Consider the following 18,660-nt stretch of genomic DNA (forward strand, 5'->3'; position numbering starts at 1 on the left):
TTAGGATCAAAACAAAAACTCAGCTGGATTTTTCACTTACCAGTGTGTTGCATTCATTTACGTAAATAATTGAGAATTGATTATCAAATGCCATGTCATGGCAAGAAATTTAATTTCACTCGCAAGAAAATGGAATTGACCTTGTTGTCTAAAGAATTGAGAGATGTGGTAGGTTCCTTAAACATGGGGATTATGTCTTTTATATTCCTTTATAATCCTCACAGCATCTGACACAGTTGGCTCTGAGATAGATAATAAATACTTGCTGAAATAGTATTTCGACTGAAAACCAGTTGAACCACAGTCACTTGAGATAAGAGGATTGTTTTTGTTGCGTTAATTTATCTCCTTTATGTTTCTGAACCTCTGTGCTATACCATGTAAGATATTAAAGGTTATCTTTTTAGCAATGTCATTCACATGGAAATTAAAAGTTAATTGTTCTCTTTGGGGGTTTTTTTGTTTTGTTTTTACCTATTTTTTTATAACATGCCAACCCATGCCAATTAAACACCTCTTTTCTCAGATGGAGGCCAAAGTAAAGGGGACACTAAATTACCACGGAAATCTCAGTGACTTCCCAGCAAGCAATGGAGATGAGACACTCAGCCGGCGGATGGAATCTACCTGATGGGAAAGTCCTCATGTGGTCCTAGGGCTGCCGTTCTGTCGATGTTTACATTCTCTCGTCCCAAGCACTGTGGTGAGGAGGAAAAAAAGAAAAGAGAACGTTACTTGAGTAAAGCCAGGTGCAGGAGGAAGAAATGCTTTCATGCAAAGTTAGTGACCTTTGGTCTCCTCTAAAGAAAGACAAGGTTACCACATTAACTGACTTGAAAGAGACTCAGTTGTCAAACCCACAGAAGTACAAATTTGATTTTTCCCCGGGGGAGGAAGAAGGAATCTGAGGATTTGGGTATACTCCATCCATCCTGGGGGTTGGATCTGAACACTTGTAGACATACTTGCATAATAAAAGGCAATATATCTGGAATTAGGCCAGTTTGTCAGGAGTAACAATCACGTCTATTTGAATGGACTATGCAGCACATTTGCCGCACCGATTAATGACCCTGTGTCTGCTACAGACAGTAGCTGAGTAAATATCGTACCCTCACAAATCCTGAACAAACTTGAATCTTCTCCAGTGTGTAGCAACTCCCCATGTAAATCAGTGGACTAAAGATGCTTCAAGAAAGTTATTTTAGCACAGTGATATATAAAATCATTGAGATTTTTAAAAGTCAAGAAATTGAGCCTGTTGCTCTTAACAGACGAAACTTAGATGTCCCCTTTTTGTAAAAGGGTCAATTTCATCTTCCATTCAGAAGCAGGTACTTAACTCTTCTTCAGGTGATTTGTGCATCTGGTATTGACTGGTTAATTCTTATTTCCATTCTTGATGTTAAAATGTGGCTTTGTTCACATTTTTCTCTTCAGAAATGGGGATCTTTGATGTAGGGCTGCGACTTTGGTGCTCTTAGCCCTTGCAGGCCTACCGCTCTGAACTGTAAATTTCCCCAGCTTCCCCTCAATTCACAACTTCTCCTGGTCTTTTAGCTAGTGGTACTTCAGGTGATTCTTAATTATTGATATAGACAGGTGTAAGTGTGTACTGCACATGCCTCTTCATTGGTCATTCAAATGGCATATATTATATTTTTGGAATTTTTAAGATAGTATTTTAAAGGGAGGAATTACATTAGGATCATTACGTGTACAAGGGATTATTTTTTATAACAATCACAATGTATTTTTACTCCCTGTATCCAGTGTAGTGAAATGGATTTGGAGCATTTGGGATCTTAAAGCTTTATTAATATTTACTGAGAATATTGGTATGTGAGTAAACCTGCAGATAATAATAAGACTGCTTAGTTATTGTAGCTTCCTTATGCAAATACATATTCAACAAAGGATGTTAAGGGAGAAATTTATGGTTCCTTTTGGATACATTTAATTTTTTTTATTTATTTTTTGCCTCATCATTGGTCTTGTCTCTATCAATCTCTCTCACTCTTTTTTTTTCTCCCTATTTAGACTTCCGAATGTTTTCAAACCATGCCCAAGATTGGTGTAAGCTTGATCCATTTATAACAGACTAACCTAAAAAACAGCATCAGATTGGTAGTAGCAATATTTGCATGTTTTCATTACAAGTCACCCTATACCTTTAAATTTATTCAAAGAAGTATATTAACGTGGCCCCTTTTTTTCTTTTATAAGCAAAAGTCCCAAATAGCCTATAGGACTGAATGAGTTACCACAGATCTGTTGAGATCTGTGTTACCTGTATTTTGACTTCAAAGTCACATTGGCTTGCTTCATAGCAAAAAGTTAATAAGTAACTGAAAACTTTAGTTCCAAGAACTTGTTAAAGTAAGGGCAAAGGATTATTTCAGAGGAATCATTGATATAATTACTTGCCTCTAAGAATTTAGTTTACCAGTAGAACAAATAAGAATGTTGTGTCAGCCCCAGTAGATACTTTGAAAGGATATTGGGATGTTGCCCAGCGGTTTGACTTGAATTGAATATGTTTGATTAAAGGTTGTTTGGCTTATTTAATTTAGGGAAGCTTACCCAATTCTTGAGTTAATACAATGTGGTATACCTGTTGCTTTTATCTAAGTTGGAAAAAAAAAAGTCTTTGCTAATACTGTATAGGAGTTTGCCTTTGGGAAGCTAGCCCTGCTTTCACTCCCCACACCACGAGTCAGAGTGCATATTAATCTCTCTTCCTGCTGATAGTTGTGCATGTATTCATCTGTGTGTATACATAAATTTATTTCTGTATAAAAATTCATTGCCAGTTTAAGTCAGGGAATAATTTCAGTTTCTTAAATCCATCAGTTCTGAATCATGCCATGGGAAGATCCCTGGTGATTCTTTTGTCTCCATTAGAGAAGAACAGGATTATCAATTCTTCCCCCAAGTATTATTTTATAACTAACCAGTAAAAATATCTGGAGGCCCTTGGCTCTGAGAAGTCATATATATGGAGATGATATTCTATTTTCTTCAGTCTTAATTCCATGAGGACTGCTGCCAGATCCCGCCCTCAGCCCCATACCACATTTTCACTAACTTACGTCCGTTTCAGTCAAGACTACCCTTTTGTGTTGTACAGATGAAACAAGCATCTTTCTATTTCTTAATAGATAAGTATGATCAGAGAGCTCCTACATGTAAATACAGAACTATTTCTTTTCTAGATCATAACATTGAGAATGGTGGCCATACTTTATGGGCACCTGTCTTTACAGTTTTTCTTACTAAATACAAACATATAAATTGGTTATTTTTTAGCACAGAGACTTGTGACTCATACTGTATTTTTGCACTTAAAAGTCAAATCATGTTATTTTTTAAAATGGTGAGTAATCGGAAAGGATATAGAGCAATGTGTATTTCTGAAGAGCATTAGCAACATCCCAATGCAAAAATAATCAGCACACTTAATTCTGTCCCACTCAGCGGGATTCTTGATTCAGGAAAATTAAGCTGTTTGTTTTCAACGGTCTTGTACTTTAAATTGCCTTCGCTGATGTATAAGCTGTTACTGTACATACAAGTTAATCCTCAGTATTCACAAGCAATAATGGTCAGCAAAGTTGTCTTCCGAGATAGCAGTGCTGAGCCTCAGTTGGAGACTGTTTGGGAGCAAAGTGTCAAGCTCATTCCGAGCCTCCAAAATCAATGCAAGCAATAATTCCACTGTAACTCAATTATAATTCTTTCTAATATGCTTCTGAGATCAGAGGGTAAAATAAATTATGGTTTTAAACTGAAGAAAAACGTTTCGGAAAAAGAAGTGAAGTTAATCTGAAGTCACAAAATCCTGATATTCTGAGGAAATCAGAGGATTGTGTTCGTACATTATTTTATGCCTACCACCCCTTTGATGGATGTTGTTAGCCCAAATTACACTTTTTTTTTATATCACAGAAGTTGAATAGGGTTTATTGCATCACCAAGGAAGGGGGAAGAACCGGGCACATACATGTCTGGATACTGTGGGTTTGACACCTGTTTGAAAACAACTTACTGGAAAAGATTTTTAACCCAGGATTTTTTTTTTTTTTTTTTTTCCTTCCCAAAGCAGATCTAAATTGTTTACTACCCAGGGTTGGAAAGGGCAGGCCACTCTAGTCTTTCTTCTCCGGTTGCCCTTACCACACCCCTTCCCGCCTCTACTTGGTTCACGACAGTTTCTGAGATGGAAACTCTACTGTTATTCAAACTGCCATTGATTGTGAGAACTCTCTGTCCCTTGGGACTGTCTCCTAGAACTCCAGTTGTCTATCATGTTTGCTGCTACACTTGTACAATGAACTTTGCCTGTATTGGTTGATTATAATCTGATTTACAGTTCTTTATCTCTAGGAGGTTTTGTCATATAACTTGACCCATATATAGTTAGGATACTTTATTTTAGGAGTGTACCATAAAAGCACACTGGTCCCTGAGTTCTTTTTATTATCATGTAGGTTTTGAATTTGTGTTGGCTTACTTTTTGTTCGTTGATGTTTTGTTTCTCTTTGTTTTAAATTAGAAATAGCAGAGTGAGAAAAATCTATAATCAGGCCAAACTTGAGAACTTTCCCTTGTGCTTCAGCACTCTAGTTTCTGCTGACCATATGTTCTCAAAAGGGGCACTTTCACTTTCTATTGTGCATGTATGATTGTTTTGTTTTTTGCTTTTGTAATAATGAAGCAGAAATGCAGTAGTGGGTAAATGACCGATTACAAACATGCAGTTTTATTTTATAAAATTGAAGGGGAAAAGTTTAACTCTCTGTAAATCATTTCTTAGCTCTGGTAAAATGCTTCTATTACTCCTCTAAAACATGCTCAATTCAGGCCTTTGTCTTTGTTAAGTGCCTTTTTTTTCTTTCTTTTTCCCCCTCTTGAAAGTGTTCTCAGATATCCTAAAGTACAGGCTAATAAGTCAGGGGATTCAGGAGGAAGAATCTCAAACTTGCCAACGTCATGTCATGCTGTAATATTCTTCCTTTTCTTTATATGTATAAGGATATATGTGTAAGATACATACATATATATGTGTGTATATATGTATACATATGTAATATATATATGTGTATATATACACACACACACATATATATATTTATAACTAGTAGCTGCTGTACCATTGCATCCTTTCCAAACACACCCCTTTCGATGTTTGCAAAACTTCTGGCTTGTTTATTCCATTGCGTTTAGTCAATTCAAATGGGTAGATTGGGAAATTGTCTTTACACAAGATGCTATCTTCCCCCTTTGAATATCTGTTTGTAGACGTTAACAAAAATACATAAATATAATAAGTCATTTATTTCAATTAAAGTAAATTTAGTGGACTCATTGACTCTTCCTGGATGTAACCCACTGCTCTCTGCCCTTCCAACTTGGCATGAGTAACACTGGAGAAAGCATTGGAATAACAAGAGTCTTTTGAGGGTCAAGTTGATAAGGTGCACTTGGCAGGCAAGACTAAAGACGTGGGGGAGCTAGAGTTAGAAGCTCCGTATTGTATCTGAATAAGTTTTGAAGGAAGTTAGCAACTTTGTCCACATTAAGCGTGCATATTTTCTTCTGGAAAATGATCTTCGAAGAATTCATACAGCTGCATATCTGTGAAAAGGTTAATAAGCTTAGACTTCAGATACTCATGTAAACACTCATATAACCTATAGCATTCTTGAGAGAGCTTTAGTTTTCTTTTCATTTGCCAGATAATTACATTTGGCTTAATCTGATTTTACAGCTATTTAGATTTCTCCCTTGAGCAGAATAGCGTAATCTTCAGTATCTAAGATTCATCTGTTTCTTGTTGAAAACAGATATGACACATAAAGGGAGACTAAGTTGAACCAATCCTCAGAGCCCAGTACAAATATATCTAATAAGTGCCCCCTTTAAAGACATTTTAATTGGGAAGAGGAGACTGGTGACTAACAGAAAGCGGCAGCTCCTGGTAGTGTTACCAAAGCGCTTATCAGGCTGCCTCAGCTCAGACGTCTTACTCTTGAATTGCTATATTTAACAGGGGGAATATCATTTAACCTTCGTGCCTCAGATTACCCATTAGAAAATTGGGTATAATAATATTCACCTACCTCCCAGGGATATCAGAGACTTTACTATTTCAAAAATACTTTGAGTTTTTCTAAAATATCCTATATAATTAAAAAAGTATTACCATCTTTCCACAGAGGCTAAAAAATGTTTCCCTATGATGGGTATAGAAAGTACCATATGATTTTTAAGTTTAAAGAATAATCACTGGAATTCTACTTTAGATGCAGATTATTTAAACATATTTGTGGTGGGATTAAAATGGTTAGTTTCAGGTTAACAAGGGGGGGGGAGTAACACTAAGTTTCTTAATTATAAGTAGTTTTTTTTTTAGCCTTTTAGGATGTTAATACATGTGTGCTTTCTGCCAAGGTTGTGGGGCTACAGCTAGGTAGAGTTTGGGTGATTGGTTATTGGAGTTGATAAATGACCCTGCAAGTTTTATCTGCCTCACTTTCCCATCTTCTCAATCTAATTTCCTTATACCACTTGTCTGGTGATGGATGGCTAAGCTTTTAACCTTTCAGGAATGAATGGGCGTCTCCTCATTCTTGTGCATCAGAGATTGTGTCCTAATCCTGTCACTACAGGTCTGTCCGGCTTCGTGCCTACGGGGCAGGCACTACACACAGTCAGCGGGGTAGACATTAGCCAGTCTACCTGTGTGTAACTTAGGCTTCTTCCACCCGTGAAAGAGTCAGAGCCGTCCACTGCTCAGGTTGTAGGACAATGGGAGAGGGGAGGCAAGATTCACTTCTTAGCTGGGACGTGGGGTGGGAAGGGGAGGGATAGAAGGAAACATGTTTTGCCCATCTCTGAGGAAGGAATGAAGATCATTTTATCCCACCTCTCATCCTGGCATGTTAAGTAGCAAGACTTAGAATTTATCATTTCAAACAACAACAGCAACAGGAAAAAAATGGATGCTGCGTTTGTAGTTAGGGCTAAATGCTAAGCAACAATTGTTAGAGAGTGTGTGTAGATTTAAATTATAGCACATATTCAGGGTCAGGAAAGAAGAGAATGTAGAGAGAGAGGAACAAATTACCCAGCTCAAGTGAGTCAAGAGTAAGCACCAGGCCCAAGCAGACAAAGCATCCGGGTTAATTCCCACAATCGGCCAAGGCCCGTTTAATCTCTAGTGATAGGATGTTCTTGTCTTAAAAATCACTTTTTGGTTTTTTATTGCTTTTTTCAAGATAAAGCCTTAGTTAGTAACCTCTAAGTATCAACTATGCAGATAAACATACTCTTTATTTTCCATACTTTCCCTCTTTTTCCATTCTTCAAATACAGCTGTTAAATGACTTCTACCCAAAGAAATAAGGCATAAGGGTTTTGTTGAATGTGTGTTTGTTCCTCTAGGGAACATAAAACAGAGATATTTTGTGTGTTCATCTATCCTAAAATGTGAACTTTATATTCAAAAAAACTTAATTTTACTGGTGCAAAACTGTAGTGAGAATCATGGAATGTCTTTGGGTTGTTAAGATGAAATCATCCCAGTGTTCAATTCTGAGAAAGTTCTGGAATGTAGAGAGTGAGGAACAAATTACAAATTCTAGATTCTGTGGCACAGTGTTCAGGTATGTAGAGCAGAACAGTTGGTCAGACTCTAATTAAAAATAGCTTTGAATATTTATTGCTGAATTCCTTCTTTCTTCCTTCTTCTTACCTCTAGTTTGAGCTCTTAAATTAACCATTTCATTAGCCAGTTGCTACACTAGAATATCCACTGCATATTGTTAAGAGTCCTGAGAGAAAAGGTTAGACTTTCACTTCCTTTTCTCACTCACTCTGGCTGTCTTTCCTGGGTCTTCACTGCATTCAGAAGTGAAGACTGCAGGCATGGTCCAGGACAGTGTTCCTATCCTAGCATAGACTCAGACAGGGACTCGGAGGATTATCATCAGACTGCCTTTGAACAACTTTGAAATGAAAAATTACATTTTTCTCAGATACTCCCGAAGTATCATTTGCTCGAAAGTAGCTATTTGTGATCTTTATTTAATTTCTTCATACTGTAATTCTTTAACTTCTCAATCTTTCTTACATATTGCCATTTATAGTGGGTTAGCAGTTTTCCAAACTGTTTCCCAAACAGGTCAAGGATACTTTCAGAAATCTCAGTAGTATAATTAAAGGGGTCTGTGTGTCCAGGATTTGGAATCAAGTTCACTGGTGACTGGAATTGTTTTTTCTCTTCTCCCTTGTATTAAAAACTAGATTTCTCTACTACTGTACAGTGTGGTTGCTACAATTCATGGCTTCCTCTTAATACTTTTCAAGGTTATTCAAAAGAGATGCAGACCTTTGTTAAGGGTTCTTATTTCTCATAATACTCTGCCTTGCTTATTTTCGTACACTTCCCCTGGAATAAACCTGCTTTGCAAAGGTCTGTGTCACACAGGCCATATAAATTCTTAGAACCAGTTTTATGTTCCTCAGAAAATTGTACATTATTTGCTCCCATTTTGCTAATGATAATATAATTCTATTTTATCTTAAATCTAGTTTTAAAATATTTTATAATAGAGCACTAATGGAAACCTAAATGAAATACAAAAAAGATAACTATTACTCAAGATAACTTGGAAAATACTTCTGTTTTTGAAGGTAACAACTCCATCTACCCTCTAAGCACATTTAAGAGTCAGCAGTAACTGAGACCAGCCAGTCAGCATGTTTTTCTGTGTGACAGCCTGCCTTTAATTTGTCAGACCTTACCTATCTTGTATTTTCTGTCCTTGCGGCCATAACCTTTCCTCATTTGTTTGCTATTTTGTGCTGTTTGCAAGGTTAGTGTGCCCTGGACCAGCACATAAGAGTTTTTCTTTCCCATGCCTGCAAAACTACCAAGGATTACCCTGATTTTGGCTAGGGACACTAAAAGACAAAGAAGTTATTCTCAGCTGATAAAAGTATTGCTGTTTTATATAGTTAGTTAGAAAGTTGGCCGTCTTTAGCTGACTTTTTAAATCCTGGCTATGCCTACATAATTAATTACATATACCATCTGAGACCTTCCGATAAGCAAGGGGCCTTTCCACCGGTAGAGGTAGGTTTCCAACCTACAAATAATTTCCTCTGATCTATGGCCAGCCACAGAAAAGATTCAAGCTTTGTATTGTCCTTTTGTTGGCTGTCATTGAAAAATTATAGAAAGTATCAAAAATACCAAATTGTCCTTAAGAAAAGTATGTAATCTGGGGCTTGCCCTTGTGTTTTGCCTCACTAAACATGATTGTCAAGCTTAAAAGAAAAGGAAAAGAAATCTCTGGCTGGTGAGAATTTTGTGCCCCAAATAATATGTTAATCAAAGTCTACCAAGGTAACTAAGTGATAGGTGTTTTCTCTCTTTTATTACAAGCAAGAAAGTTTATTTGCAGTTGTAAAATTATTGTGGGACTGCAGACCAATTATTTGCTATAACTGATTGGGAATAAGGATTTTAATTTTTAGTCTGGGTAAGCACATATTTCCAACACTTGTGGTATGAATTCTGATAAGGGAAAGACTTTTGTTTGGTAACAGAAGGAAAAACAGGACTTACTGATACAGTGAACGTTCACTCTCTAGAGGAACTTCCCTCCAGGTACACATCTTCCTCTTACTTTAGCCGCCTCCACACTGGACAGAGCTGCCAACATGTTCCACAACCGATCTTGAAGAAAGGGGCCTACAGAATCGCAGCTCCTCTGGGTGAAGGGCACTGATTACTCTCTTGCATTTGTTTATAGGGAGGTGCGTTTGTGCTAACTTGAAGGGATATGCTGTATTTTAAATAAGTGTGTGACTTAATATTTTGGGATTTTTTTTTTCCTCCTTTAAAACTGGACCTGAACACAGCTTTGAGTTGATATTTGTAATAATCTCAGGACCTGAAAGATTGTAGCATTTAGTGTGTCTTAAAAATTATGTACTGTACCAGCCATGGATTTTTGTAAATATACCTGTCTCCCTTTTTTGTATTATTTTAGTAAAAAAAAAATAATAATAAATTTAAATAAAAGGGGGTGGTGATGACATGTGGATGGGTGTGGGTATGTATGTGTGTGTGTTTGTATAAGGCTCTTTTGAGACGAACTGGTGCTTGTTTAATTTCCGGCTCTACTTAGAGCAGGAATATGGACAAACTGCTGCTACTGAACCCTGCACTGAGCCTAGGTATTTCCATTTTGTCTTTCCCCGTGGTTGATTGAATATGGGCTGCCAGGAAATTCTTCTTCCCACTGCCATCTTGCCTTTGCATTCTCTGTTCTGCACACCCTGTGAACTTTAATGGTAACGCTTTCCAAACTCTGGGTGGTTTGCTGGTCTCTAGTTTTCAGAGAGCTCTTGTCACTATTTTCTAAGAAGAAAGAAGGACAGGTAAATTTTTTTAACCAAAAAATAATCACACATTTCATAAAACCCTGATGAATTTTGGATATGTGAGAGGGCTTAAACATTCCTAAATATGGATCTGTGAAGTTAGTAAATTAGCCCCCGTGGATATACTCCTTCAGTGCAGGGAATTTTTTTTTCTTTTTTCTTTCTTTTTTTTTTTTCTTTGCAACAGCCTTGCTCATATTCCAGGGATAGCTAGCAAACCCCTGTTTTAAAGCAGGAGCCTTATTTGATTCAGTGTAGATGTTTCCTGTCTATCCTTCTGTGACAGGACCTTTTACATGAGTGTTTTTTTCTTTTTGTATGTGTTATGTGTTGTATTAAATAAAGAGGAATGTACATATTATTCTCGTGTCTGTTGTATTATTTGGCTAACTTGGGTTTTAGTACCTCATTCTTTCAGTAGCGGTTGAGTGTCTGTTGCCTGTGTTGTACTGTGCTGAGCGCTATCAGAAACAGAAGGAAAGGGCAGGGTCCCCACCTTCAGTGTATTAACAAACACTCTGCAATCTCATGACAAGTTAAAAGATAACAGTTCAAAATTTATCACAAAGGTGTGGTCCATTGCTGCCTGACATACGAGTTCAGAGCAGGGAAGAAATTGGACTGGAGAGATCTGGGAAGACTTTCAATTGGATGGCACTTGAGCCAGGTCTCAGGATAGTGGGATTTGGCTAGGAAGAAGGAAAAGGGAATGTCCTGAGCAGAGTCAGGAAGAAGCAGGAAAGAGACTAGGCTGGTGTGTGGTGTATACTGGGATTAGTAGAAGCCAGACTGGGAGTCCTGCAACACAGGCTCACTAGGTTCTTCCTTTGGGTTATAGGGGTGTGTGTGTGTGTGTGTGTGTGTGTGTGTGTGTGTGTGCGCGCGCGCTACCAGGCTCAAGGCTTGAAATGTAGATGTGGGAATTATTTGCAGAAGTGATCATCCTTGGGGCGCCTGGGTGGCTCAGTCATTAAGCGTCTGCCTTCGCCTCAGGTCATGATGTCAGGGTCCTGGGATTGAGCCCCGCATCGGGCTCCCTGCTCAACAGGAAGCCTGCTTCTCCCTCTCCCACTCCCCCTGCTTGTGGTCCCTCTCTTGCTGTGTCTCTGTCAAATAAATAAATAAAATCTTTAAAAAAATAAAAATAAATTTACATCTTAAAAAAAAAAAAGACGTGATCATCCTTGGGGGAGGCTGGCTGGTTCAGTCAGTAGAACATCTGACTTGATCTCAGAGGAGTGGGTTCAAGTCCCACACTGGGTAGATTACTTCAAAATTTTTAAAAAATAAATGACCAAAAAAAAAAGAAGTGGTCATTTAAATCCTTACTTGTAGAAGACTTCGGTAGAGAGGCACCTGGATGGCTCAGTTAGTTAAGCGACTGCCTTCGGCTCAGGTCATGATCCTGGAGTCCCGGGATCGAGTCCCACATCGGGCTCCCTGCTCAGCAGGGAATCTGCTTCTCCCTCTGACCCTCCTCACTCTCATGCTCGCTCTCTCAAATAAAATCTTAAAAAAAAAAAGATAAAGGGTAGAAAAAGAAGTCAACCTTAGAACTCTGGGGAAGGAGTGGGGAAAGGATAAAGAGATAGAAAGCAACTTGTTGGAGAAATTGAACAGTTTATCATTTATAAGTGTGTTTGTATATATGCATAGAAAATACGAAAAAGGACTTACACTCCAAAATATAAAAAGTGGTTGATGAGTGCTTTTTCTTTTTTCTTTTACTTACATGTATTTTTAGTGCTTTATCATTAACATGAAGAACCGTTAAAAGGGATGGTCCTCATGCATGGGGGAGGAGGATAGGCTGCAGTTGTTTTTACTACAAAACAACATTTAAGGACAGATTTGCCAAAGCCAGTTCTTGGGAAGTAATAACCCCTAAAGATAATTGTTTTTATTTGACTACACTCAACTATGTTGTCACCATCTTGTAAATGTGTATTAACATATTAAAGGTGTTATTGTAAGCAAGATTTTTTTTTTTTTTAATGTAGACTCCATGCCCAATGCGGGGCTTGAACTCGTGACTCTGAGATCAAGACCTGAGCTGAGGTCAAACAACTGAGCCACCCAGGTGCCCCTGTAAGCAAGATACTTTTAAATCTATAATTTCCCCAAGCTTATTTGACCATGGAATTTTTTTCATGTGACTCCAATTAACAAATTATATAAGGCATGTAAAGCACTTAGCACGGTGACACGTAGGAATCTGCACTAGTAAGCCTTAGCTCTTATCATTCAAACTAGTTCTCTTTTATTATTTATTATATTCTGTAGTTTAGAAAAGTTTCTAAGAAGATACTTAGCTCGAGGAGTTAAGGATTTCAGAATAAACTTTAGAGAGCCAACAAGTAATCAGGTAGAAAAATGCAACCAATCTTCTAGAGTTGAATGAGGGTCAGGGGTCCAGAGGGTGGGGTTTTTCAAGAGAGTATAGAAAAATATATGGAGCAGGAAGTATGTTTTACACTGTCCGCGTAGGCAGGAAATTGTGTCAGACCTGAGGTTTGGGATGGGAGAGTGGTCGGCTAGGACCCGAGTGCATGGAACAGCAACTGCAGATGGAGCTCTAAGGCGAAGGTAACAAATTGGCGATGGAGTTACTTTGCTTTTATAAGTTGATTCTAAGGGGAAAATGGATTGTACAAAGATTTCTGTGCAATGGTGTAAAAGTTTGAAACAGTCTAATGCCATGTTAGGATTGGTTAAGTAAAGAAAAATAATAATATTAAATAAAAAATTTTAAAAATAAGAAATGGCCAAGATGTCCAGGCATTAAGAAAGAGCAGTTATAAGTATAAATTCACATAGGCACAGAAAAATATATAGGAAGACTTAACACTCCAAAATCTAAAGAGTGGTGGTATGAGCGCTTTTTCTCTATCCTTTTACCGAAAAGTATTTTCAACAAACGTGGATGACATGAGAAAGGGTTTTTTTTGTTTTTAAGAAACAAACAGGTGGGCTTGGTTGAAGAAGGGGAGAAAGAAATGGGAAAGATTCCTTGTCTCATCACTCGGAGAAGGGAAAAGAAAAGACCTTATTTCTTCTGCTCAGATCCTGCTAGATCCCAAAATTGGATCTGTTTTGGAGGGAAGACAGTGAACTACTTGATACAAAATAAAAGAGTTCTCGGGGCACCTGGCTGGCTCAGTCGGTAGAGCACGCAACTCTTGATCTCAGGGTCATGAGTTCAAGCCCCACGATGGGCATGGAGCCTACTAAATTTAAAAAATAAAGATTTTTTGGTGGGGAGGAGATTATCCTTGCACTTGGGGAAAAAAAAAAGTACCAAGTACATGGGCATACATTGAGTGCAAAGCCTGTCTTTCCTAGCCGTGATTCCTCTTTCCTTTTCTCAGAGCAACCACTGCTACTGATTTCTTCAGTTCCCTGACTCTTAAACATAAATTTAGCAAACATACCCTGCTATATGGTACTGGTATTTTTTTTTTTTTTCAGTTATCTTGGAGATTATTCCACATAAGTACATGGGGGTCTGTTCTTTTTGACAGCTCACAGTATTCCATACTTGTGGTGTCACCACTATTTATTGTATCTGTTTTTAATTGATGAGCATTTAGATGACTATCACAAGGCCAACTGTAATATCCTGTGGATGCACATCACGCAGACAGGAGTTCATTGTCATAGGTAATAATGACCTGACATACTAGATGTGAAAGTCAGTGTCTGGAATCTTTGACTTTGCTTCTTATCCAAGTAAAGCTTTGAGAAATCCTTGAGAAATCTTTTGCTTAAAAGGGTTTTGAAAAATTGGAAATCAAAGCAGAAGAGCTGATTCTGGGCACACTGCGGGTTGAATTACATGGCAAGTGAGATCATGAGCTTTTTTGAAGGATGGCCCCCTCTGATGCCAGTATCCTCTGGTATGTCATGAGGGTCTTTACCTCAAAAACGATGCTCTCTCCTATCAGTGTGTGCCTTGACGTGGCTTGGTTTTTCTGTCTGTATATTTACCTCTTCTGTGTCCCTGTGTCTGTCCCTCTGCCATTTCCCCACTCTCTTTTTTTCTAGTAGGTGGTATAGCATGAAAGAGAACAGGCTGACATCAGACAGATGGGTTCCCAAGTCCCTACTATGAAGCTGTGGCACTAATTTAGACAAGATGCTTAGCTCCTTTTAGCCTGTTTCCTTATTTCTACAGTGGTGATACCCAATGGTGGGGGGTGCGGCTGAATTAGAGACTAGATACGGAAAGCACCTAGCACAGTGCCTAGCACATAAGAGCTCATTAGTGGTGGCTATGTTATTCTCTCTCTCTTCTGCCTTTTTTCTTAAATTCATTTCTTAAATTCATGCTTCCTCTTGCTCTCCTAACGTCCCAAACTACAGAGGTGAAGCCATGTTGTTTTAAAAAAAAATCTTTCCTTTTTTTAATACTTAAAGTACAGAAGTGGATAAACATCAGAATTCTTTGATCGCAGATGTCAAACCCCTGGCTTAAAAAGTAAAGAGAAACTTCTCTAAAAACTAAAGTCTGTTAAACAAAACAGTAAAGGGAATCTTTTGGTTCATATAACTGAGTAGTCTAGAGGTAAGCCTGGTATACGTGAAGCTTTATCCAGTGATTCAACGTCATCAGGATCTAGGCCTGTCTCTGCGCTGGCATTCCAAGTGTCAGATTTCACAGATAGCCCTCTGACAACCTCAGGCTCTCCCATCATAGCCAGATGGACACTCCAGCTCCAAACTATATGTATGTGTTGTATGTAGTTTATTTTTGCTTTATCGTACCTCAAATGCAAAGCAATGCATTAATCAGGGGCCTCAATTCATAGCACGTGGTCATCATCACTTAGTACAAGAACTCATTCCCTCACTTTATTATAAATTCAGTTTTTCCTTCCTTCCTTAGTCCCCAGTCTCCTGTGTTTAATAGGTGCCCACTTGATATGTGCCCTTTGCCATCCATGTATACTTCTAAAATAGTGTTATTTCGTGTGTGTACATATTTAATTCATACAAATGGTCTGAGGCTATAAACCGTGCTGTTTCCTACTTTTCTAACTTTTCTTAGATTTGTCTGTGTTGCTATGTGGACATCCTGTGTGTTGCTTATCGCTGCATAGTATTCCACACTATATATCGACCACAGTTTACATATCTCTTTCTCTGGAGGTAGACACCTAGATTGCCTCCAATTTCTTATTACCGCAAGAAAGGCTATGGGTAGTCTTCTGCAAGTTGCCTGTTCATCTCTGCTCATTATTCAATTGCACTTAATCTTTTTGTTGTAGATAATAAATCTCTTATCAGTTTTGGATGTTTTTGATATTTTTGTCTGTAACCTCTTTTAACTTTGTCAATGACATCCTATATTGAACAGAAAATCTTAATTTTTAATAGTCAAATTGATCCATTTGTCTATATGTATGTGTTGAGGGGTTTGTTAGGAGATATTTCCCTCCCCCTAGGTCACAAAGATATCCTCCTACACTTTCTTCTGTTAACTTTATAGTTTTAAATTTTATCTATAAGGGATTTCTGGGTACTTTACAATTGTTGCTTTTATGAATGGTATGCTATTATCCATTATATACTCTAATGGTGTTTACTGGTATCAAGGAATGCTACTGATTTCTGAAAGTTGAGTTTGTGTTCAACAACTTTGCTAAACTCTCTTATTCAAATAACTCATTTGATTATTTTATTAGCTTTTCAATGGAGATGATCATATAATCTACAAAAAATGACAGGGGTGCCTGCTGTCTCAGTCAGAAGAGTGTACGATCTCGGGGTTGTGAGTTCAAGCCCCATATTAGGTGTAGAGATTGCTCAAATAAGTAAATAAATAAACTAAAAAAAAAAAAATGACAGTATAATCTCCCATCCCAATTCTTTTACTTTTGTCTTATCTTAGAGCATTAAAATGGTCCTTTAATACAGTATTAAACAGTAGTGGTGAAAGCAACATCTTTGTTCCTTTGTTCCTTATCTCAATTTTCTCCATTAAGTGTGGTGTTTATTCTAGATTTTTGGTATATAGTTTTTATGAAGTTAAAAAAGTTCTATTCCTAATTTTCTGGGACTGTTGATCATAAGTATGAGTTGGATTGTATCAGGTGCTTTCCCTATAACACCAACAACATGATCAACACCTCCAGAAAATTTCTTAGAAATGTATTCATAATTCTTATAATCTTTGATGTATCTTTGTTTTCCTCTTTCATTCTTGGTTTTGTTTATATGCATCACTCCCTTTTTCTTCTTCAGTCTTGCCAGTCTTATTCAACCTTCAGTCTTACTAATTTTTCAAGGAGCCATGAATTTTATTGGGTACGTAAATGTTCATTATGGTTATATCTTTTTGATCTAGTTTTTTCCACCAATATTTAATGTCCCTCATTTTTCTTTATGATGTGTTTTGCCCTAATGTTGTTTGATATCCCAGGTATCTATATTCTGAATAATATTCCACTGTATGAATATATCATTTTTTATTTATCCATTTATCAGGCCGTTTGCACATTTTGGATAGTATGAATAATGCTGCTATGAACATTTTTGTACCGTAGTCCCCCCTTATCCAAGTGGTATATGTTCCAAGACCCCCAGGGGACGCCTGAAACCATGGAGAGTACTGAACCCTATATATGTTTTTTCCTACATACATACCGATGATAAAGGTTAATTTATAAATTAGGCACAATAAGAGATTATCAATAATAACTAATAATAAAATAGAACAATTATAACAATATACTGTAATAGAAGTTATGTGAATGTGGTCTCTTTCTCTCAAAAATACTATATTGTACTCACCCTTCTTGTGATGATATGAAACAATAAAATGCCTACATGATGAGATGAAGTGAGGTGAATGACACAGGCATTATAATGTAGCGTTAGGCTACTACCCACCTTCTGACCATGCCAAAAGGGAGATCATCTGCTTCCAGACCATGGCTGACCATGGGTAACCGAAATTGCAGATCAGGGGGACTACTGTACAAGTTTTTGTGTGGATGTATGTTTTCACTTCTCTTAGGTATGTACCTAGGTGTGGAACTGCTGGGTCATATGGAAACTCTCTGTTCAACTTTTTGAGGAACCACGAAACTGTTTCCCACAGTAGCTGAAACATTTTGCCTTTCTGCTAGCAATATAGAAGAGCTTAAATTTCTCTGCGTCCTTGCGAACACTTGTTATTTTCCATTTTTTGATGAGAGCTATTGCAGTAGGTATAAAGTGATACTCATCCTTTTAATTTGCATTTCCCTAATGACTCATGGTGTTGAGTATCTTTTCATGTGCTTACTAAGTACTTAGTATATTAGTATAATTATAGTAGATACTAAGTATACTAAGTGTAAAAGTACTTCTTCAAGGAGAGTTTCCAAAGAGACTTTGTGCTGTAACCTTTCTAAGGCCTTGCAAGTCTGAACTTATCATTTTTACATCCTCACATTTATAGAATAGTTTAGCTGGATATAATATTCTAAGTTATTTTCCTTCATCACTTAGAAGATATGGCTTGATTGCTTTTTTGTCTCCAGTGTTTGTTAGAAAAACTAATGTCAATCAAATTCTTATTCTTTTGTGGACTAACTGCTCCTTCTCCCTAGCTTTTAGAATTTTGTTTTTGCCTTTGATGTTCTTAAATTTCACTATAATGTGTCAAAGTTTTGTTTTGCCATATTTATTCTGTTTGGTGCTCCATGAGACCTATGTATTGGAATCTTTTTTATCTTTAATTTTTTAAGTTCTTATGATTTCTGTAAATATTCTCTTTCCTAAATCCATTTTCTCTCTTTCCGGGACACATATTATACAGATATTTACATTATCATCACCATCATCATCATCATCATCATCATCTCTTAAATATTCTTTCATATTCTCCATCTCTTTCCAGTACCTTCTGGGAAAATTCCTTGAGCTGATCTGGATCATTATTCATTTTTCAGCTATGTAGCCATTCTTGTTTATATCTAATCTATTGGGTTTATTCACTATTACATATATCGTACCCAGTATTTCCATTTGGTTCTTTATAGCTACTTATTTGTTAAAATTGTCCTCCTATCTTGGGAAAGATCTTTATTATGCTTATTTTAAGTTCCTGATTTGCCTTGTTCCATTCTGGTTTATCTAGTACAGTTTGTTCCAGTTATTGTCTCTTTTGGTGTGACTCCGCTCCTCAAGTATCTGATTATTTTCACTTGTGAGCTTGTT

General features: G+C 37.3%; 1 protein-coding gene across 1 annotated transcript in view; it reads left to right on the forward strand.

Annotated features, from left to right (window-relative positions):
* The window catches only part of UBN2 (ubinuclein 2), a 74,732-nt gene extending 63,916 nt beyond the window's left edge, over positions 1-10,816 (forward strand). The window contains exon 17 of the mRNA XM_036078321.2: positions 527-10,816. Within this exon, the coding sequence (XP_035934214.2) occupies positions 527-576 (50 nt within the window). The 3' untranslated portion in view covers positions 577-10,816. The remainder of the gene's footprint in view (positions 1-526) is intronic.
* Positions 10,817-18,660: the final 7,844 nt, after the last annotated feature.

The sequence above is a fragment of the Halichoerus grypus genome, chromosome 12 (genome assembly GCF_964656455.1).
Source record: "Halichoerus grypus chromosome 12, mHalGry1.hap1.1, whole genome shotgun sequence".
NCBI lineage: Eukaryota > Metazoa > Chordata > Mammalia > Carnivora > Phocidae > Halichoerus > Halichoerus grypus.